This window comes from Epinephelus moara, chromosome 18 (assembly GCF_006386435.1).
Source record: "Epinephelus moara isolate mb chromosome 18, YSFRI_EMoa_1.0, whole genome shotgun sequence".
Classification (NCBI taxonomy): Eukaryota; Metazoa; Chordata; class Actinopteri; order Perciformes; family Serranidae; genus Epinephelus; species Epinephelus moara.
In genome coordinates, this window is record NC_065523.1 from 35,923,547 (window position 1) to 35,947,200 (window position 23,654).

At 43.7% G+C, this 23,654-nt stretch overlaps 2 protein-coding genes across 3 annotated transcripts; both read right to left on the minus strand.

The window, feature by feature from the left end:
- Positions 1-18,042, minus strand: zgc:171844 (uncharacterized protein LOC100151763 homolog). 2 transcript variants are annotated; one of them, XM_050069040.1, is made up of 7 exons: positions 17,937-18,042; positions 17,289-17,399; positions 10,916-11,036; positions 8,400-8,473; positions 6,198-6,312; positions 4,473-4,543; positions 1-1,968 (listed from the first exon to the last, which is right to left on the minus strand). In XM_050069040.1, the coding sequence occupies exons 2-7, from the start codon at positions 17,365-17,367 to the stop codon at positions 1,850-1,852; spliced, it is 579 nt and encodes a 192-aa protein (XP_049924997.1). In that variant the 5' UTR covers positions 17,368-17,399; positions 17,937-18,042; the 3' UTR covers positions 1-1,849. The 2 variants fall into 2 exon arrangements, with proteins under 2 accessions (XP_049924997.1, XP_049924998.1); XM_050069041.1 differs by lacking the exon at positions 17,937-18,042 and having other exon boundaries at positions 10,916-11,033; positions 17,289-17,481.
- A 196-nt stretch (positions 18,043-18,238) lies between these two features.
- On the minus strand, positions 18,239-22,826 carry mfsd6l (major facilitator superfamily domain containing 6-like). Its single transcript, XM_050069012.1, has one exon. The coding sequence runs from the start codon at positions 22,770-22,772 to the stop codon at positions 20,967-20,969; it is 1,806 nt and encodes a 601-aa protein (XP_049924969.1). The 5' UTR covers positions 22,773-22,826; the 3' UTR covers positions 18,239-20,966.
- Positions 22,827-23,654: the final 828 nt, after the last annotated feature.

Genomic DNA, 23,654 nt, shown 5'->3' on the forward strand with positions numbered 1-23,654 from the left:
TAAAAGTCTTTATTTTAACAGCATTGCAGAGATGATACATTCTACAGTCATAGTCACACAAAATAATAGATTATTTTTTATCATATACGCTCATCAGCCACTTTATTAGGTACACCGTGCTAGTTCCAGGCTGGACCCCCTTTTTAATTCTTGGTGTCACAGATTCAACAAGGTGCTGGAAACATTCCTCAGAGATGTTGGTCCATATTGACATGATGACATCACACAGTTGCTGCAGATTTGTCGGCTGCACATCCATGATGAGAATCTCCCGTTCCAGCACATCCCAAAGGTGCTCTATTGGACTGAGATCTGGTGACTGTGGAGGCCATTGGAGTACAGTGAACTCATTGTCATGTTTGAGATGATGTGAGCTTTGTGACATGGTGCGTTATCCTGCTGGAAGTAGCCATCAGAAGATGGGTACACTGTGGTCATAAAGGGATGGACACGCTCAGCAACAATACTCAGGTAGGCTGTGGTGTTTAAACCATGCTCAGTTGGTACTAAGAAAATCTCCCCCACACCATTACACCACCAGCAGCAGCCTGAAGCGTTGATACAAGGCAGGATGGATCCATGCTTCCATCTGAATGTGGTTTTTCCAATCTTCTATTGTCCAGTTTTGGTGAGAAAACCCGTGTGAATTGTAGCCTCAGTTTCCTGTTGTTAGCTGACAGGAGTGGCACCTGGTGTGGTCTTCTGCTGCTGTAGCCCATCTGCTTCAAGGTTGGACAAGGTGTTGTTGCTTCAGAGATGGTCTTCTGCACACCTTGGTTGGAACCAGTGCTTATTTGACTTCCTGTTGCCTTTCTATCATCTTGAACCAGTCTGGCCATTCTCCTCTGACCTCTGGCATCAACAAGGCATTTTGGCTCACTGGATATTTTCTCTTTTTGGGACCATCCTCTGTAAACCCTAGAGATGGTTGTGCTGAAAATCCCAGTAAATACTCAGACCAGCCCGTCTGGCACCAACAACCATGCCACGTTCAAAGTCACTTAAATCACCTTTCTTCGTCATTCTGATGCTCAGTTTGAACTTCAGCAGCTCGTCTTCACCACGTCTACATGACTAAATGCACTGAGTTGCTGCCACGTGATTGGCTGATTAACTATTTGTGTTAATGAGCAGTTGAACAGGTGTACCTAATAAAGTGGCTGGTGAGGGTATCTGAAAATCTTTTAATAAAACACTGACTGGAAGGCCTATCATTAAAACACTAACTACACTCAGATCAGACAAAGACTTTGGTTTAAGTTGTCACTGAGTAGCAAATGAACAATATTTCGTTGCAGTATAAAAACTTTCTGCATAAATCTGCATCACATTTGTTCAGCTCTGTTCAAGTACAGGGTTCTGCATTTTCGTTTTATTTATAAAACTGTAATCTTATATTAACTCAATACACTGCTGCTGCTAACTGGATCATTTATGGACCAAACATTTGCTAAAAGATGAAAGAAAAAAAACAGTAATCACCAGCTGCAGTCTGAACAATGTTATTATAATACGTCGCTACAACTCTACAGCAGGTGTAGTTTCTTCCCTCACAGATACTTACATCACAAATACAAAGTCAGAGCAGCTGTAATAATATCTAATGACCCTAACTGGACAGAAAGCATTATTAGTATAACTATAAGCCGGTCAGCTTCCCCTCTGCACGACATCAAACCACAGCATCTCACAGCAAATCACATAATATGTTATAATACACGTCTCTTACATTATATGCAAACAGGCATGATGAAGATTAATGTAGGTAATCTTTCTGAGAAGGGCACACACACACACACACACACACACACACACACACACACACACACACAGAGTGTCCTGGTCAGTGTTACATGATGGAGCAGGTGAAGCCGCAGCAGTCCTTCAGCAGCGTGATCCCAGTTTTGGTGATGAACGGCGCCGACGTCTGCTGAGATTTGGACGCCACCCTCTGATCCTGCAACGTGCCTGATTGAAAAGAAGACGTGACAGTTAACTCTTTATCGCCACAGAGTGTTCGCACTCTCTGCTCAGCTCAGACACAAGAGGAAAATGTTGGCATTGTACGTTTCTGCAAACCAGGAATACGTTACATTTGTACGTTTCATACGAATCATATCAGCATTAATTGACGTACTATATGAGCTGACTTTGCTGTCGGGAGGTGGACAAGATGGTGGATGGCGTGACACTTAGGCGAGATGCCTGCCAAGCTGCAGACCACTGTTCAAGACTAAAAAACAAAACTTGTTGTTTTTTTAGCGATCTGGATAGTGCCATAAAAGTGAAAACACTGCTACGTTGGCCAGGATAGGGTGACATGCAGTTTGTTTTTCTTTAATTGAGACATCACTGCATTTCCTGCTGGAATAGTGCAACGAAACGCGGTTGTTTTTTACCTAGACATTGCCGAGTTTCCTGCCAGGATAGCAAGACAAACTACAGTTGTTTTTTAATCAAGACATCACTGCATATCACAAAATGCAGTTGTTTTTACCGAGACATAGCTACGTTCCCTTTCAGTACAGTGTGACGAAATGTGGTTGTTTTTTACCAGAACAGCGCTATGTTTCCTGCCAGGATAGCGCAACGAAATGCGGTTGTCTTTTACCACGACATCATTGCGTTTATTGCTGGTGTAGCACGACAAAATGCAGTTGTTTTTTACCGAGACATTGCTGCATTTCTTGCCAGGACAATGCAACGAAATGCGGTTGTTGTCGCTATGTTTCCTGCCAGTATAGTGCAACAAATTCAAGTGGTTTTTTTATCAAGACATTGCTGCATTTCCTGCCGGTATGGTGCAATGAAATGTGGTTGTTTTTTAGCAAGACATTGCTACGTTTCCTGCCGGGATAGCACAACGAAATGCGGTATACTTTGTACTGAGAAATCACTGTGTTCCCTGCGCTGGGTTAGCGCGACAAAATTGGTTGGTTTTTAGCAAGACATCACTGTGTTTCCTGCCGGGATAGCGCTACGAAATGCAGTTGTCTTTTACCACGACATCATTGCATTTCCTGCTGGTGTAGCGCAACAAAATGCAGTTGTTTTTTACCGAGACATCGCTGCATTTCTTGCCAGGACAATGCAACGAAATGCGATTGTTGTCGCTGCATTTCCTGCCGGGATAGCGCTATGAAATGCGCTTTACTTTTTACTGAGACATCACTGTGTTCCCTGCGCCGGGATAGCGCGACAAAATTGGTTGGTTTTTACCGAGATATCGCTGCATTTCTTGCCAGGATAATGCAATGAAATTCGGTTGTTGTCGCTACATTTCATGCCGGGATAGCGCTATGAAATGCGCTTTACTTTTTACTGAGACGTCGCTGTGTTTCCTGCCGGTATAGTGCGATGAAATGCAGCTGTTCTTTACCGAGACATCGCTGCATTTCTTGCCAGTGTAATCTGAGTTTTTGTATTGCATTTATTTTGAGAGGTTGGTTTTGTATTTCCCTGTTTGAACATGACTGTTAGGGTCATTGTGGGGATAGTCATTGTTGTGGGACTGATGTATCATTACTATTGTTAGAGGATGATTTTGGTTCCTACCTGTGGGGTGTGTCTGGAGGGACGTTTATGTTTGGGGACGGAAGTCCTCCGGTGCGCCATGTAAACAACCGACGTGCTGAATTTATGCTACTGCTGTTGCCGTTTTGGCCGGAATAAAAGAAAAGAAATTAAAGACAACTGTAGCCGATTATTACCCACAGCCCGTGAGACTGGAGTATTAAATCTTCAGGTTACACCAGGATAATGCAACGAAATGCGGTTGCTGTCGCTGTGTTTCCTGCCGGTATAGTGCAACAAATTCAAGTGTTTTTTTTACCAAGACATTGCTGCATTTCCTGCAGGGATGCTGCCACCAAAGCTGGGTCAAAACTTAAGCCAAAGCATGATCTTTTCCTGACCACAACCAAGTGGTTTTTGCGTCTTAACCAATCCACTCATTAACGACAGCGTTGTTGAAACATAAAGAAACATAAAGTTTCAACTTCTCTGCTACATAATGAACAAATGTAATGTATCCGTGTTTTACTGAAACGTATGATACCAACATGTTATCTGGCGACTGGGCGGTGTACACAGAGACACCAGCTGCTCTTCTGTTGTGTTTCTTTCTAAGAAGCTGCTCAAGGAGTGTCTGTAGTATTAAGCACCTGGCTGTGACCAGCAGTAACTACAGGTGTCACCAAATCAACCAGGAGTGAAATGTTAAGGATTACTGAGGCAGGGATTAGAGGCTGTAGCAGAAAGGCTCAGCTCTGTGTGGATCACACGTCCTGCGTCGGTCCATACAGCAGGTGAGAGGATTACAACTGAACTACCAGAAACACTCGACACCTTTCTTCATCCTCTTACACACAGGAGTCATGAGTGAGGAGAAATGGCGGCTACAGAGATAACTGCAGCGTAAGATTCCTTTTTAATTGGGAGCTTACACCTGACAGCCTCATGGTTAGACTCACCTTTTGCAGCCAGTGTCGTGGGAAATTTGGACTGTAAGAAGGCGGCCATTTCTCTGTCTTCCTCTCTTTCCCTGTGGAGGAGAATATTTCTTTGGTTTTTATTCGTCAAGTGTGTAGTCGGAAGATTTTCTTCATCATGTTGAATGTCACAGGGCTGCATTTAAGAGAGTCCAAGGCTACGAGCTGAACTGAGAGGATGTTATTGTACGGCACATGGTGTGAATTCACTGCTGCATCTACACAATCCTCCCCTGGATCTGTTCTCACATAATGAAGGAAGATGGTAATCTCTCTCTCTCTCTCTCTCTCTCTCTCTCTCTCTCTCTCTCTCTCTCTAAGACCAATGAAAATGTCACTCAAACATATTTTTCAGCATTAACATCTGTCGTCTCATCAGCAGTGACAGGTAATGTAACACCACAAACAGAACACCTGAGAGATGGTGAGCTTGTTATCATTATTCAGTGTGACTATACACAGAAAGACAATGAGAACAGAGTGATGAAGATAAGACAACCCCTTTAAAAACTCACTAGATCAATAATCAGACATGATGCAAATAACTACAGGTCAGTGGCTCTCAACCTTTTTCATGTCACGAACCCTTAAATTGATGCACATTAGGTCACAGACCCCCATTTGATAAGACTTTCCTTCCTCCATCTGAAAAGATTTTGGTTGTCAGACATGATTACAACCAGAATTCTACAGTTGAGACGACACACTCTCATCCCAGGTCTCATCCCAGGTGTTGACCCAACCAACACACCAACCTTTGTCTTTACAGGTTCTTGAGTCTGCCTCTTTATTTACTGCCGTCACGTGATCACGTCACACATCATGTTTTCAGTTAAAATAAGTTTGTAACGTGACCTGAAAACATCACGACTTAAGTATGTGGTGGATGGATGTAAGTTTCAGTGCAATATCGTAGGCAGCTGGACTTGCTTGAGTTTCTTGAAGCTGTTTCACCTCTCATCCAAGAAGCTTCTTCGGTGTCGGTGAAGATTCTCAGTCATCCAGGTCATGGTAATCTTAAATGCTATATCATAAGCAACTGGACTTGCTTGAGTTTCTTGAAGAGTATCTGACTGAGGAAGCCTTTTGGATGAGAGGTGAAACATCTTCAAGATACTCAAGCAAGTGCAGTTGCCTACGATATAGCACTTAAGATTACCATGACCTGGATGACTGAGAATCTTCACTGACATGGAAGCAAGTTACGTAACACTACATTAAAATGACACTGACATTTGGTTTCACCTGGAAAACAGACACCTCCTAGTATAGTAGGCCTATATAGTATAAGTGAAAGTCTGTTTGTCTGACCCATCCACCTCCCTTTCTCCTCACCATGTGCAGACTTTCTCACTCTTTCTACTATGTCAGTTTCTCTGAGGGTCAAATATTGCAGTGCATTGAAATCAGATGAAGTCATAGCGACGCCAAAGGCTACGTTCAGCTTCAATATCACATGCAGAGGGGTGTGAAAAACCAGTGGTATTAAAATGACCTGCAAATCGAGTGGTTGAGAAGATAACTGTAGGGGGAATTAAACCTTTGAACAGAATAGTCACTCTCATGACTCTTAATCACACTGGGCTCACTTCTATAGTGAATTAGATCAATTAGATTAGCTCCCTTAAAGAGCCCTGGTTGAGAAACAGTGAGCAGTAGGTACTGAACGAGGCAGTTTCCTCAGAGTAAACATAAAGAGCAGCTCACCTCAGTCTTTCGAACTCCACATCGTCCACGAGGAAGTCTCTGGTCTCCACCAGCTTGTTGATCTGCTGCAGCAGCTCCTCTTCTCTCTCTCTGTCCTCCTTCGACTTGTCGTTGTCTGTTCAACAGTCACATGACAACATAAAATACAGCCGTCACTCAGTGTCACGTTTATTAACTATTATATTATAGGGTTGGGAGAGAGTTACTGCCACAAGCAATGGAGTTCAAGTATCTCAGGGTCTTGTTCATGAGTGAGGGTAGAATGGAGCGTGAGATGGATCAGCGGTTTGGTGCCGGACCGTTGTGGTGAAGAGGGAGCTGAGCCAGAAGGAGAAGCTTGTTGTGGTGAAGAGGGAGCTGAGCCAGAAGGAGAAGCTTTTGATTTACTGGTTCATCTACGTCCCAACCCTCACCTATGGTCATGAGCTCTGGGTAGTGACTGGAAGAATGAAATCGCGGATACAAGCGGCTGAAATGAGTTTCCTTCGTGGGGTGTCTGGGCTCAGCCTTAGAGATAGGGGGAGGAGCTCGGAGTAGAGCCGGAGGTGTTCGGGCACGTCCCACTGGTAGGAGGCCCCAGGTCAGACTCAGAACATGCTGGAGGGATTATATATCTCATCTGAGCCAAACACTTGCTTTAATAGTTTTTTAAATAATTTGGATTTGTTAAAAGTTATAAGGAGTTGTTACTATGGATTGAGTGTTATGGTCTGATTGTTCATTGAATTTGTCTGGCTGATGGACGAGAGGCTGGTGTGTGGCGGTGCGTTTTGACACCCCCGCCTCCTTGGTAAGCAGGTGACTGCAGCACCTAAGCTTTATCAGGTGTGCTCATTAGGGCTGGCTCGGTTTTTGTTCTCAGGTATGCAGCCATACAGTTTTAGACCGCTGCAAAGCGCCAAACATTTTCTGGTTTTTCCTCCTTTTTTGATAACTCGCACCTGCCTCTTCCTCCGCTCTGGTAAGACTGATCCATTTTGTTGTTGTGAAAAGTCGTCGGTGAATAAACGATTATACACAAGGAAAAGTGGAATCTTGGTTGCTTGAGCGAGTCAAACACAACCGCATAACCTTTACCTTGGAATCACAAAGAGTAAAACATCACTGGGATTGCTTCTATAAGCATGTTAGCATTGTTAAGGTTGAGCATTACAGGCTCACATTTCTTTCTTTGTTTTGGCAGAGTGGTGGGAGGTTTCAGTCAGATCACAGATCCAGGTGTATAAAGGTCTTGAGCTTTGCAGTGTGACTACACCTGTTTGTCAGCTTGTCTCTTGTTAAGCTGACAACACCCGGTTTTGACCCACAAAACAATCACACCTAAAAAAACATGACAGAGGATGAGCTAGCCACTGATGCTAAATCGAAGTAGCAACCACCAGCCAGCCAACCTTCAATATCTGCCCCAGTCATTAATATTTTTACACACACACACACACACACACACACACACACACACACACTTTATGTCAGAGACACAGTTTATGTCATCCTCGTCACAGCTAGTATGTGCTAATTAGCGCCAGGGGGCAGCAGGAACCCAGAAAAAAAGTCCTCTCTATTATTTAGTAGGCTTTGCTATGTATCTATGTTGATGTGGCCTTATGTGATATTTCAATATAATAGCAGTAACACCCAATCCTGCTTAGGGCCCCCAAAAAGTCTACAACCGGCCCTGCTCATGAGTCACTAACTCACCACTTCTGTACTTTATTTTTCTATTTAGTTGCCACAGCAGCCTTCCTCTATCGTAGAGCTGTCATCTAAACTTAATGTGTAATGTCTGTGTCGTATCTATGTTCTGTATGAGAGTTTCGATTATTATAGAACCTGTTTTGTTCGTGTCTCTGCAGGGCACAACCGCAAAAGAGTTTTGTTTTTCCATTTGGTTTCCCCTGATTGAATAAAGGTTATCTATCTAACGAACAGAGGAAAGTGACGATCCTTGTGAATGTTTTTAAGACAGAATATAAGCCATCATAGAGCTCTAACCAAAATTGAAGTGGAGGCCTGTTGTTATTTGAAAGTGTTTCATTTATTCCCCTGGTCCTCAGAGTTAATTGCTAATAAGATAATCACCTCGCTGCAGTTCGCTGATATTTATTCAAAGATAAAACAGAAAATAAAAGCCTATAATGGGCCCACCTGAGCCAACTGTCTGCAGGTTAACTAAGATGTGACACTGACTGCTTTTTAATTTACCTGGAATCGAGACGAGTTTCTGCAGCTCCGTCTTCAGCCTTGTGATTTCTCTGCAGAGCTGGATGTCATCCATCCTGAGTGGAAAACAAACAAACTATGAATAGATATTGTGCATCAAAAAGCAGGTGATGTCAGTGTAAATAAAAGTAAACTACACTTCAAAATCAGTTCTTTTAGTTTTCTCTACAATGGGCTTAAAAACATTAATGGATTTGATATGAAACACTGGACTCAGATGACGGCGAGGTCTGTGAGTTTATGAGCTGGAATAACACCGTCACGCTGCCCTCTGAATGAATCACACCTGACAGGATCAGATCTCATTTCACCGTCTGACTCTGATGCAGATTTCAAAACATCAGGCGCTGTCACACAAGTGTTTGTTTGTCTGTGTGTGTGTGTGTGTGTGTGTGTGTGTAGGCTGCTGTTACAGAGATAGAAATACTCTGAGCTGTTGGTTTAATAAAATAGGTTTCACTTTGGTGTACTTCAGCAGTATGTATTTCAGGATGAGTCATACGCTGCCACTCAGGAGTGTTTATTCACAATGAGAGTTGTCTGGTTTATGTCCCAGCCAGTCTAAATGACGGCGCTGCATCAACTGCATAAAGCAGGATTTCAGGAGTTAAACGCGACGTGCTACCATGCATGGTACGACACAGCAACTCAGTATTAAACGCCGGCATTGTACAGTATGTTTCTGCAAAACACAGGTTCTTTACATTTGTATGTTATTTTGTAGCCGATATGTTTAAACTTTACATTTCTCTCTGTGGTGAGGGTGTGGTTAGGTTTAGGTACAAAAACCACGAGGTTATGGTGAGGAAAAGATCATGCTTTGGCTTAAATTGCAAACATTTCGTAGCACAAAAGGCGCTAGAAAAGCAGGGACAGGTTGGTAAAAAACACCCAGGTTTGGTGGCTAAAATGCTGCCGGGAAACACTGCAATGTGTTGGTGAAAAACACCCAGACCCTGTGGCTCAAATGCTGCTGTGAAACGCTGAAATGTGTTGGTGAAAAACACCCAAATTTGGTGACTCAAACACCACTGGAATATGCTGCAATATGTTGATGAGAAACATCCAGGTATGGTGGCTCAAATGCTGCTGGGAAATGCCAGACCCTGTGGCTGAAATGCTGCTAGCAAACACCGTTATTTGTCTGTAAAAATGCCCAGCTTTGGTGGCTCAAACGCCGCTGGGAAACGCTGCCATATGTTGGTGAGAAACACCCAGGCCTTGTAGCTCAAACACTGTTGGCAAACGCTGCAATGTGTTGGTGAGAAACACCTAGGTTTGGTGGCTAAAATGCGGCTGGGAAACATTGCAATGTGTTGGTGAAAGACACCCAGGTTTGGTGGCTCAAACGCTACTGGGAAATGCTGCGATATGTCAGTGTGAAACACTGCAATGTGTTGGTAAAAACACCCAGGTTCTGTACCACAAATGCCACTGCGAAATACCGCGCTGTGCCGCTAAAACACCCAGATATGGTGCCACAAACACCGGTGTAAATGCCATGAAGGGTCGCCACAAAAAATGGTGCTGTTCTTTGTTGGCCTCTAACAGTGGTCTGCAGCTTGGCAGGCGTCTTGCCTCAGTGTGAAGCCATCCACCGTTCCCTCCACCTCCTGATGACAAAGTCTGCTCATACAGTATACTACGTCACTTAAGAAACGTTGATATGCTGCGTATAAACCGCACAAATGTATCATGTCATGTTCATAGTTTGCAGAAAATCACAATGCCATTATTTTCATCTGTTTTTATCGTCCCCACAGCGGCTGAGCTTTAGTTATTTTCTGTGTTGCAGTTGGCATGAGACATGTTGTGTGTCATCATTTTTGAAAACTCACACAGAGAAAAAGAACAAAAAAAAGAACCAAGTAAAAGTCGTGATTCTCAGTTTCTGTGAGCTGTCATGTGACCACGTCATGCAGCTGGGCGCTGCTCTCCGTCTCCGCTCCACCACCTCCATCCTCATGTGTCAAAATAATGAGGAAGGTCTCCACAGAAAAGAGCGAAATAATTAAAAGCAGAGATGAGAGAGAAAGAAGTAAAGGCCATCTTTACAGATCTGAAAAAAGCCTGTGTGTATGTGTGTGTGTGTGTGTGTGTGTGTGTGTGTGTGTGTGCTGGTAGTCTGTGAGGACCTTAAATAGCTCTGCTGCCATTTTCTGCAAACACACTTTTTGCCATCATGCACATGGCTGCTCGCAGTGCTGTCGACTGACAGTCACAGTACATCATCTCATGTTCCTGAGGGGCTGCTGACAGATCTGCTGAATCCAGATCCCTGTACAGCAGAGCTCTACTGTGTGTGTGTGTGTGTGTGTGTGTGTGTGTGTGTGTGTGTGTGTGTGTGTGCGCGCACAGAGGACCAACATGATGGAAGAGGAGCGTGTGTTATCATCTGATGTCTTCATGTCTTCATTCACACTAAAGTTGTTTCTTTTGTTTGTGTCTCTAGTATTTAAAGTGAACATGAGAAGTCATATTGAAGAAGCAGCTCTCACATGTATCTCAGCTCTGATTCTCTCCGTACAAGGATGTCTCTTATCCGCTCGATTTTGCACAGCTCTCCTTCGATGTCCTCGATGGTAATTGTGGAGTCAGCCATGGAAACGACATCCTCTGCTGAAAGACAAGAACAAAACACATTGATGTGGTGATGATCATGGCATTAGGAGTGTTTTAGCGTCAAAGACTTTATGTCCGACTGCCATCATGACACAAATGACAAAGGCATGAAAATGAAGAACTACAGACACAAAACCCAGGTGAGATTGAGGCTGGTAGTTTTTCTACCATCCAACATTACTGCAGCTGATTTACAAGCACAGTCATTGGAATATCAACTGTTTTCAGCACGATGGCCAGAGGAAAACGTTGGATCTATACGTTCCTGCAAACCATGGATACATTACATTGGCAGGTTTCATACATATCATATTGGCATATGTGAAATGACGTAGTATATGAGCTGACATCATCATCAGGAGGTGGAGGGGATGATGGCTTGCATGACGCTGTAGGTGAGATGCTTGCAAAGCTGCAGGCCACTGTTCAGTGCGTTCTAGCGACCCATAGCTGTTTTTCCTGCATTTCTTAGTCCCTAAAAGACGGTGTTTTTTCAGGGACCCCAACTGTTTTTCCTGCAGCTTTTTAAGCCTCAAATGTAGATGTTTAAGTGACACATTGTTGTTTTTGTTGCAGCTTTTCAGCCCCCAAACACAAGTACTTTTTAGGGAGCTGTTGCTGATTTTCCTGTGGCTTTTTCGCCCCCGTAGTCGATGCTTTTTTCCTGCAGCTTTTTAAGCCTCAAATGTAGATGTTTAAGTCACACATCGTTGTTTTTCTTGCAGCTTTTCAGCCCCCAAAAGTGGGTGTTTTATAGCAACCTGTCGCCATTTATCATGCACGTTTTTAGCCCCCAAAATGGATGTTTTTTACGGACCCATCACTGTTTTTCCTGTGGCTTTTCAGCCCCCAACAGTGGGTGTTTTGTAGTGACCCATTACTGTTTTTCCTACGGCATTTTAGCCCCCAGAAGTGTTTTTAGGGACCTGTTGTTGTTTTTCGTGCAGGTTTTTAGCCCCCAAAAGTGGCCGTTGTTTTAGGGGGCTTTTGCTTTTTTTCCTTTGGTTTTTTTAGCCCCTAAAAGGGGGTGTTTTCAAGTGACCTGTCACTGTTTTTCCTGCAGCTATTTAGCCCCCAAAAGTGGATGTTTTCTAGTGACCCCTTACTGTTTTTCCTACGGCATTTTAGCCCCCAAAAGTGGGTGTTTTTAGGGACCTGTCGTGTTTCTCGTGCAGGTTTTTAGCCCCCAAAAAGGGGGTGTTTTCAAGTGACCTGTCACTGTTTTTCCTGCGGCTATTTAGCCCCCAACAGTGGATGTTTTCTCGCAACCTGTTGCAGTTTTTTCCTGCAGCTTTTAGGCCCCATAAGTGGGTATTTTTAGGAACCTGTCACTGTTTTTCTAGCTTGGATAGTGCCACAAAAAACACCTGTTTTTTACTGAGACCTTGCTGCATTTCCAGCAAGGATATTCTCACAAAACCAGGTATTTCAAGCCAAAACATCATGTTTTCCTAATTATAGCCAAGTGTTTTTTGTGCCTAAACTTAACCACACGTTAACCACAGTGTTGTTGAAATGTAAAGTTTAAACATATTTGCAACATAATGATGTGCAAATGTAATGTATCCATGATTTGCAGAAATGTGCAATGCTGGTGATCGATTTGCTGTTTTCCTGTTACCAAATTAAAAACATCAGAATGTTGCAGTTGATTTTACAGTCATGTTTGGACTAAAGTTGTCCTCAGCAGAGCAAAATAAAATATAAAGTGTTATCTACTTTCACAAAGAAGAGGCTGCGTCTGTAATAAACTATGTTACAGGAGACATTTTGACGTTTAACTGGAGGGAAAGCAGAAGCTTAACTAATGACCTGATTAACAGCAGCAATCTAAAAAGTTTGATTGGTATTAAACATAATTCACAGAATAGCTTCATCACTGAAGCTTTTGTTTCAGCTCCGCTCTGAACAAATGAGGAGAAACTTATAGATCTGCTCTATACACAGGTTTAAACTTCCCACTGAGGCGTACGGCTTTACCACAGTCTGCTTTTTCATTTATCAAACATTCAGATATGCTTCCAAGTTTAAAACTTTCACAGACTCGTGTTCCTATGGCGCCAAAATACAGATATTAAACAACCAGTCACGTTGATGTTAACTTGACTGTGATTCAGGTGTTTAATTGTAATGAACTGTAATTTTATGAATGGATGTGTTTGGTATTACTGTGCTTGTAGATGTGTCTGACTCTGTAACAGTGGTGCATGTAAATGAATGTTTACCTGCTCAGGGACTGCAGATGGAAATCAGATGACAGCTCAGTCTGGCATAAATCATCTCTCCTTATTTTGAGATTATGTAACAGAGATTAAAGTGATCTGTTGCAGGCTCTGGTAGTGTGCATGCTGGCTCACTGAACAGAGGAGGAACTGAGGAATCATTAACGCCATCAGTCACACCTGTGTTTCTGCTGCAGTGTGTTGCTGTGAAGAAGGTGTGCTGTTTATCAGAGCACAGAGCGGCTCAGAGCTCTCACTGCTCACACATTGCTGAACTGCTCTAATTGGTCCGACAGAGAAATGTATAATTTTCAGAGATAACCAACACAGCATACACTGAAATATAGAAGTGGTGTCATGATTTAAAGCAATCGTTTAACATTTTGAGAGAAATGCGTTTAGAAGAGATTAGAAGATTGACATGACAGTCTGAACACTGAATATTTAAGCAGCCAGTTAGCTTAGCTTAGCATAGCATAAAGACTGGAAACAGGTGGAAACAGCTAGTGCTAAACATCTTCCTTAGCTTAATACTACAGTCCAAACACTGACACTAGACAAGGCAAGAGTCCTTATCATTCAGTGAACACACACTGGAGCAGGCTAACGAGTGTCCCCAAGTGTACGTCATTAACCCTCAGCACACTGAGGAGGTTTCAGGGCACTGTGATAATGCTACTTATTATTAAAGAGATTTTTCAAATGGTTTTATGTTCTCAGCAATGTTTCCCCAGGTAAATGTTCAGTGTGTGTTTCCTTTGGTCAATATGTTGATGTTATCCAACGTCTAGCTAGTTTAGATGCAAAATCTTGCCCGAGGGTCCATCGTCATAACTAACTACCATACGCCACTAGTCAGGCTAGCTTTCTCCTCTGGTCTCCAGTCTTTATGCTAAGCTAAGCTAACCAGTTGTTGGCTGTAGCATCATATTTAGTGTATATACAAACATGATGGATGTATCGATCCTCTCATCAGTCTCCGGGAAACAGGATTATTTGTTTTCTGAGATGACAGAGAGGATGATACCACCATCATGCCTGTGTGCTAAACATGAAGCTACAGCCAACTGGCTAGCTTAGCTTAGCTTAGCTTAGCTTAGCATAAAGACCAGAGAAGTATTGAACTATTGTTTTAAATAGTTTTTTATGTGATAAATTCTGCTTTCTGTCACATTATTCTGACTCTATTGGCCTAAATATTTGTCAATTCAGACTAAAGTGGTATTAAAACATACTGAAACTCAATTTTAGTGATTCTGTTACTGCTCATATTTGTATTGCACCTTAAGTGGAAAATTGCTTAATTGGAGTCATTCAATGCGCTCATTAAGCCCAATAAACCACCTGTATTTGTAACCAAGGCTCTCAAGACACTTCTGAGACACATGAAGGAAAACTTGATGTCTAAGAAATCACATGAATTCATGAATGAAAGTCAAACCTGCAGGGATCGTTATTCTAATCGTTAAAACTGGATCACAGTCACCACCCTGCTACGATCTGATCACAGCTCTGTAATTCTTCACTCAATAGCTGCACTGCCCCCCCTGCAGCCTCCTCCTCCTCCTCCTCACCAGGAGCGATGACTCATCCAGCAGAGTCGGATCGGCTTTTAATTACCTGACCTTGTGTGAAAAGACATTACAATCATACACCCTGGATCACTGGGGATATCACGGCTGCACAAACACTGCTGCCTGCTCAAAGCTGCACATTCATCTGGTGATTCTACAACTTAGTGTATTCTCACGTGTGTTATCACATGCACACACACACATCAACTACCAGCTGGCGATTTGATGTTTTATTGTTTAAACAGGCATCTTGTGTTCCTTTTATTTTAATTATTTTGTTCAAGCACTCAAACAGGCCCGATAAATTCAGTCAAACTTATTTCAATATTAAGTAATAATATTCCTTTTTTTTTACAGCAGGTTTGTGTGAAGACACATTTTTATTGTTTACTGATTACATCTTCTTTTTACTCCTTAAAGCTTTCAGTAGAATACAGTTGTAGTAACACTGTCACGCCCTGAAGGCGCACTTTAAGTCAGTGATGTGGAACATAGGCTCTAATGGAAAGCAATTAAATAAAATGATTGTGTGCCTGTGTGTGTTCTTGTGGTATAATGTCACACACATGATAGAAAAGAAGCAAGTTTGATGGGAATAACAGAGGACCAAGAGCTGAGCCTTGAGGAACGCCAAAAACAAAATCTCACAATGAAGCTAAATATGTAAGGTGAATTATCTTATTGTTTCTGAGGAAAGAAATTTGCAATTTGTTCAGAATTATGTGTAAAATATCCTCAAGCAAGGAGATGGGGAAAAAAAAGTGTTCATTTTTAATTTATTACAGGAATCTTAATTCTTGTCGAATTTTATGCTTGCCCAGATCAATTTTACATCATGTTCAGCCAACTCACTGCGCACTGACAGTCTTTAGATCGAGCAATCCATTAAAATTACACCTGAAATGATTCGACCTTTAACAGATTTGATGACTGACCGAAAAACAATCTGCAACTATTCTGATAATCAATTAACTGTTTCCGTCTCCCTCTTTAAATTCAGTTCACTAAAATAAAAGTTCAATGAAATCGCAGAGGTTTCCCCTTCTTCAGTCGCCCCCTGACCGTGGGGAGGGGCCTGACTGAGTTACAGCCTCTAAAATGTTAGATGGCTTTCTTTGTCTCCTGTGACTGTAAACTGAATATCTGAAGATTCTGGACTATTGGTTGGACAAAAGTGAATATTTTATGACGTCACCTTGGATGTGAGGTGAGTTGTGACGTGCATTTTTCATTATTTTCTGACATTTTTCAGACAAGTACTTGCCACCATTTTTTTTATAATTATCATCAAGTTACATTTAAGGAATCTTATTGGAAACTTTGGACAGTGGCGTCCCTAGAAATGCTTCATCAGGGTGGCCAGATGCGTCGACTGAAAACCTAAAGCTGTAACTGAATGTCAGGAATTCTATTCTGCTGTTGATACAGACTGGTTGAAAACTATGTCAAAATGAGAATTAAGGAATCCCACACTGATACACTCTGATTTCTTAATTTACAGTTAATATTAATAATTATCTGATGTGCACACACTAACACTGGTAAGTTAACATTTTCACTTCCCCAACAGTCCTCATTTCAATTCACTGTTCTTCAGATAGTCTGGTTGTCCTTTTCCCTAAAAAGACAAACAAACAGCTTTAATTTGAAGGAGTTCATTGATTGTAAGCAGAAGAGCCATTTTATTTAAATCTGTCTGGAGCCACAAAATATCCTTGAGCCTTATAATAAAGGTAACACGGCCTTATTAAGTCTAAATTAGCTATCAACATTACTAATTCATGTATTTGTATTAAAACAAACTTTCATTTGCATTCTGGAGCATATAGGCCTATCAGAAAACTTTAAACTACTAAATAAACACTAGAGCAGCACTAGACACGTTCAGTTTTCAAATAATTAAATTATAAATTAAAAAGTAAAGACCACTAACTTGTGAGGGAAATGATTTTATTTTTCTTTATTTTTGGGCTGCTGGAAATAGAAATTAAAAGGATTGCTCCTGATGCTGAGGACACGTCTGACGACATACAGACACACAACTCAAGTATTTTTACTGTATCAGTATCTAAAGATATTCCAAAGTATAAGTCCCTCAGCTCTACCTTGAAATTACTTAAAATCTTTAACTTGATGTGCCACTAAAAAAGAAATTGCTCCATAATCCCTGACAATAACTGAAATATCCTGAAAATGAAGCATCATTAGTGCATGAAAGATACAGTCCTGCACCTCCACATACAGAGATGAAGAAACACAGGAGGTTATGAGTCTGAGCCCCTCAGGATGTGTAATATCCTGCTGACAGGTAACTTTAACATGCTCACTGATGATCTGCAGCACCTGAAGCTTTAATTCCCTCTGCTCAAAGTTGGTGCAGTGAACGCATCCCTTTCTTTCACTGATTTCTTCATAGTAACATTATTAAAGCATGCTTCCTGCTAAAAACTCACTTGATTTCTCCGTCGCTTCATCCACCTGCGTCTTCTCCAGAGAGCCGTACTGTTTAGAGGGTCTTCTCTCCTTTTCCATGTTGTTCAGACACACTCCTCTCCTCACACACTCTGCGCAGAGGAAAATAAAGACAGTATTTGTGCAGCCTGGAGGTTAATAAGCGGTGCTGGAGTCCGTGCTGCGCTGCTGTACGGTGTGAGTGAAATAACGGGAGGAGAGCTGATGAACAGATGCTGAGCTGACTCCTACAGAGGTGATGTGAGGAGCAGGAGCTGAGCTGAGCTGCAGGGCGCCACCTGCTGGCAGAGCCGCTGTATGACACACAGCAGCCCGCTGATGACTGTTGTCACACTTTTTACTCTTCAGTGTGAATTGTTCATCAAAACATCTTTCAACAGTCGCTCCTACATTAAATTAAAGCTTAAGGACTCAGGTTGAAATGAGCCTCCCTGCCATTTGTTTAAATGTCAAACAGCCTGTGTTGAAGTTTGTAACTGTTTAGACATTGTTTTCTAATGAGGACTTACAGCAGCATTGTGACTACTGGAAGACAATAAATGTATGGAGTTAAATCAGGGTCCGAAACATGAAATAAAAGGATTAAATTAACAGACAGCTGTTGTTTTAACGGCCGGCTGCGCTCTCACCACTTCAGCTCTCTCCACAGGAGAATCAAGCCGTCTTTCACCATGAATTTTCCATCCCGCCTGATTGAGTTCAGCTGTTAAACGACATACTGGGGACGACTTGAATTCATGCTTCATGCAGCCGGGCCCTCAAGGGTCCTGCAAGAAGACCTGGAACAATGACTTGGCCACACCTCTGGATCATTACATGACAGAAGAAGAATATTAAGAGATGCAGAGTCAAACCTGGTGAGCAAAGAGTCTGAAGGTATTTCTCCCACGTACATGATTTGAAACTAAAGCAAACATTTATTTTGGCTGAATGTAAGAATGTTTATTTACTGCAAATACTCAAGAGGAACAAATGCTGCCAGATGTTTCTGCTCTACAGAGGTGGAGATTCTTTTAGTATCATTAGTTTACTCTTCACAGCACTCAGAGCTGCAGACTTTCTAACACAATACAGGCATACAGAAACATTTGGACAGAAGAAAATTACATTACGCAGCCTTTTCTATCTGTATTCATGTGACATGATTTCATAAAATTGCAGTATATGTAATCTACATTTGGACCCATGCTCTGCAGTGTTATCTAACAGGTAATAATGAACCATTGATAAGAGTGACTCTGAAATACAGGTTAAACAAACACATCATCTCACGCGTGCGTAACAAGAACCTTACAACCCGGTTTGACTGCAGTTAAACACACACGACTGATCAACTTCCATCTCATTTAATCGTTTTATCAGTTCACACATTACAAAATAAGGCACAGACACAGTGAACGACAGCGTTGACCTTAGCAGCAGATAAACAGACTGTTGGGGTGTGTTCAAACAAGGAGCCAGTTTAGTTTGGCCTCACCTTGTGCACACGTCTTGTGTTTACACTCCCAGAAAGAGGCTTCAGTGTTTCTGTTGTCACGATGCCTGAGCCGCTGAACCTGCCAGGTGGTGCTGAGTCTTCTGCCCACCCATAATCCTGCTGCCTTGTTTGCTCCATAAAGGAATGATTGCTTATGCTAATGTTCATTTGTGAAGGCTCAGGTGGCCCAGAGACGAATCCCCGAAAATGGCAAGACAGATGAGACGCCACAAGATTTCATTGTGATGGGAAAATTATGAGCAGTGATGAGTTAGAAGTCAACACTTTGCTTTTATTAAACCTGTCAGAGTAAATCAATTATCCTGCTTTGAGCTGATCTACCTGCAACCAAACAGCAGAATAATGTTGGCACTGTACGTTTCTGCAAACCATGGATATGTAACATTTGCACGTTATTATGCTGCGGAAACACTGAAGCTTTTCAACAGTGCTGAGGTTAATACGTGGTTAGGTTTAGGAACAAAAAACAATTGGTTGTGGTTAGGAAAGAGATAATGTTTGAATTAGAATACCTGGTTTCTCTGCAGGAAAAGCAGCAATGTCTTGGTAAAAAAACGACCCCTTGCCGTGCCACGGTTCCAGCAGGAAATGCAGCAACATCTCGTAGAAAATGACTGCTTTTCATGCCATCATCTCAGTGGGAAATGCAGCAATGTCTCATTTAAAAACAACTGCTTTTTGTGCCACTATTCCGGCGAAAAATTCAGTGATCTATCCCTAAAAAGCAACTGCTTTTCATGCCACTATCACAGCAGGAAATACAGCGATGTCTTTGTGTTTTACCGAGACATCACTGCATTTCCTGCTGTGATGTGGTACAAAAAATAGTTAATTTTTACAACCACTTTTTGCACCACTATTCTGACAGGAAACGCAGTGATGTCTCTGTAAAGAACAACAGCTTTTTATACCACTATCTTGGTGCGAAAAGCAGTGATGTCTCGGTCAAAAACAACCCCTTTTTGTACCACGTTTCCAGCAGGAAATGCAGTGATTTCTACTAAAAAGCAACTGCTTTTCATGCCACTAATCCAGTGGTAACTGCAGTGATGTCTGCTTTTTGTGCCACTATCCTGGTGGAAAACACAGCAATGATTCTGTAGAAAGCAACTGCTTTTCATGCCACTATTCCAGCAGGAAATGCAGCGATGTCTTTGTTTTTTACCCAGACATTTCCTGCTAGGATAGTGGCATGAAAAGCAGTTGATTTTTACAACCGCTTTTCATGCCACTATTCCGGTGGGAAATGCAGTGATTTCTCCTTAATAAGCAACTGGTTTTCATGCCACTAATCCAGTGGTAACCGCAGTGATATCTCTGTAAAAAGCAGCTGCTGTTCATGCCACTATCCTGGTGGGAAATACAGCAATGTCGTCAAAAATAACTTCTTTTTGTGCCACTATTCCAGCAGGGGACGCAGCAATGCCTCTGTAAAAAATAACTGCTTTTGTTGCCAATATTCTGACGGGACACACAGCGATGTGTCGGTAAAAAAGAACTGCTTTTTGTGCCACTATCCCAGCAGGAAATGCAGCGATGTCTTTGTTTCTTACCGAGACATCGCTGCATTTCCTGCTGAGATAGTGGCACAAAAAGCAGTTGATTTTTTTTCAACCACTTTTCATGCCACTATCCTTGCGGGGAATGCAGCGATGTCTCGGTAAGAAACAACCACTTTTCGTGCCACAATCCTGGTGGAAAACGCAGTGATGTCTCAGTAAAAAACAGCCGCCTGATGTGCAACAATGCCCTCTGGAAAAACAGTGACAGGTTGCTACAAATCCCCGTGTCTGGTGCCTAAAAAGCTGCAGCAATGACTCGCTAAAACACATTTGTTTTGTTGTTTGATGGTCTTAACAGTGGTCTGCAGCTTGGTAGACGTTAAGGTGAGCTGCCATCCACCATCCCCTCCAGCTGCCATGACAAAGTCAGTTCATAAATTACATCACTTTAGAAACGTTGAAATGATTCATGTGAAGCGTGCAAATGTAACATATTCATGGTTGGTGCGCCGGTGCCTGATGATGAAGAGTGACATGTCTGTAACTGAGAGCATAAACCCTCTGATTTCCAAACTGACAGAAATGACTCTATGATGTGATTTTGTGAAGGTAACACTCTCTGTCTGCTGCAGTCTTTGAAGCGTCCTTCACACCAGAGTTCAGCGGTTTATCCTCCTTCCATAGTTGTTGTTGTTGCTTCTGTCGTCCTCCATCGCTTTCTCCAGCCAGTCTCTGTCCTGTTCAGACTCAGAGTCACTGGCTTCACTTGCATCAGCCGCCAAAAGGCGAGAGTAGTTAATCCTGCGTTGGCGAGGTGCTTTCCACTGGAGCAGAGGCAGACACACACACCACATCATCACACCCACCGCTGCTCCTCTGAACAGCCACGTCAGCCCAAACCTCTGCGCCACAAACCCTCCAGCGAAGCTCCCCAGCCCGCTGCCCAGGTGTAGAGACAGTGAGCTGTAGACCCTCCTCACGCTCCTCTCAGCCCCCGGCGTGGCCACGTCCTCACACTGCAGCCTCACGGCCCACCAGAGGGCTCCGCTGCTGAAACAGCAGAACACCTGAGCAGGTAGCGCCGCCCACGGTCCCCACAGGAAGGAGTAGTAGAAGCACTGCAGCCCGAGAGTCGCAGCCCCCACAGCGAGCACCCTGCCCGGGCTGAGGAGCTTGGAGACTCGAGTCGCCAGCAGAGGGAAGGCGGCCTGTGAGAGCAGAGCGAGGGCGAGAGTCAGCCCCATGTGCAGCTCACTGCTCCCCTGATCCTGCATCTGCCACAGGAGGAAGTTCTCCACGGCCGAGTTCGTTACCCCGACCAGCAGGGTGGTGACCGCGCAGAGCAGAGCGCGGGGGGAGCCTCGCACCAGCTGCATGGCCTTGAGGAGCCCGTTGGCTCTGTCTCGCTTCTTGTTGAGGTAGAGAGGGAGGCAGGCGGCCGCAGGTAGGGCCAGAGCTGACACACCGGCGTAGCTGTAGAAATGCACAGCGCTCCTCGTCGTCTGACCAGCTATCAGACAGTGTAACTGGCTCACCAGCAAACCTGTTCCTCCGACCCCACACGCCGCTCCGAGTAAACTCCACAGCCCGGTGCTGCTGTAGCGATCTGAAGCGTCTGCAAAGTCCAGATATTCGTACAGGCCGTCGTCTGCCGTCCACTCCAGAGGGGCTGACGCAACCTCCCACACAGACACGGTGATGAGCACCAAGAAGAAGAGCTGGTGTTGAGGGTCCATCGCCTTCAGGCTGCCCAGAAACTCAAAACTACTCTCCTCTTCCTCCATCTTCTTTACTCCTTCCTGTTCTTTGGACCTCTTATTCCTCAGCAGAGCTGCTGTAGAGCTGGAGGTGTGGTGTGTGATGGAGCTGCTGATCTTTGATTCTCCAGCGCCGTCGCTGACCGTCACTGCTGATACGTTCTCCTGTGTCAGCTGAGGATGAGTTTTACGTCCAGTTCTGCTCGTCATAACAGGAGCAGCTTTAGTATGAGGGAGTGTCTGAGCAGGAGGAGTGACGGCAGAGTGGGAAACAGGAGCTGTGTTGATTTCAGAGTGACTTCTCGAAGACACGGCCGGTGCAATGCTGCTCATGATGAGGTCGCCACCCAGACTCTGTGTAGGACCGCTGCTCAGATCAGACATGTTACAGGTGCTGATGTGCACCTCAGTGGACGGGAAAAAGAGCAGAACCAGAGCTGCTGCTGCCGAACACACGAGGCAACAGTTTATCACCACGCGCCTCTTGTTGTAGTGTTTGGCGAGGAGGCTCGCCACAGGGCTCCACACCAGCGATATGAGGTGCTTGGTGCCGATGATGATGCCCGTCATGGCGGGAGTCAGACCCAGCTGTCTGAAGTACAGGGTGAGGAAGGGGAGCAGGCAGGCTGCGGCGCAGGTGCACAGGAAGTTGAAGGTGCCGGCCAGAGCGAGGGCTCGCCTGACGTCGATCTGCTTGTTCCTCTTCATGACGGATGGCTCACGGTCTCTGCTGGGAGGATTCACATGGAGCGTCTGCGGGTTTAAACTGGGAGACACAGACAGAAATATTAGACAGCAGAACAGGAGCAGGGACTTTTGGTCTGTACGTGACTCAGATTTGGCTGTTCAATACGTATATTAGGGATGAGTGAGTACACCATTATCTGTATCTGTCCAACCAAGTAAATGATCTGTATCCGTATCCTTACTCAGAGGGGGCGGGGCTTGGAGGAAAAAGGAAGCAGTAAGAGTCATGAGCTGTCCAACCAAGTTCTCTAACCAGCTCAGCTGACTTGGATATTGTCTACAAACAGAGGTCGGAGTGAGCCGACAGAGGAAAACTTAACCATAACCGGTGTAGATTAAATCAGCAGAGTCGTGCTGTAACTCAAAGGCTGCCTGTGATGATGGTGAGATTGTGTGTGAGTGTGTGACGGCCGGGTGACAACAGAGTTGTGTGTGTAACAGGAAGGAGCCGCTCTGTCTGTGTGTGTGTGTGTGTGTGGCTGGCCTTTATATGATGAGACACAGCAGCTACCAAATACCCATTTCTTGTTTTGGTTCATCAGGAGCACGGACACTGCAGGCTGGAATTGAGCCTGAGGCCGCCTTGGTCTGTGGGACGCCTGCTCTACCCACTAGGCCACCAGGGCCCCACTGTTTGACATTTTTGCTTGAAAAATGCCTGAAACAATTAAAGGGAAATTTCGGTTTATTTCAACCTGTCTCCTATCGTCCTAAATTTGTTTCAAGTGACTAGTGACATAAAAATAATAGTTAGCATGTTAGCCGTTAGCCTAGATACAGCCGGGGCGCATAGTAGCGTCAGACCTGTTAAAACGTAAGTGAACGGGCAACCTTCAAGTGCAA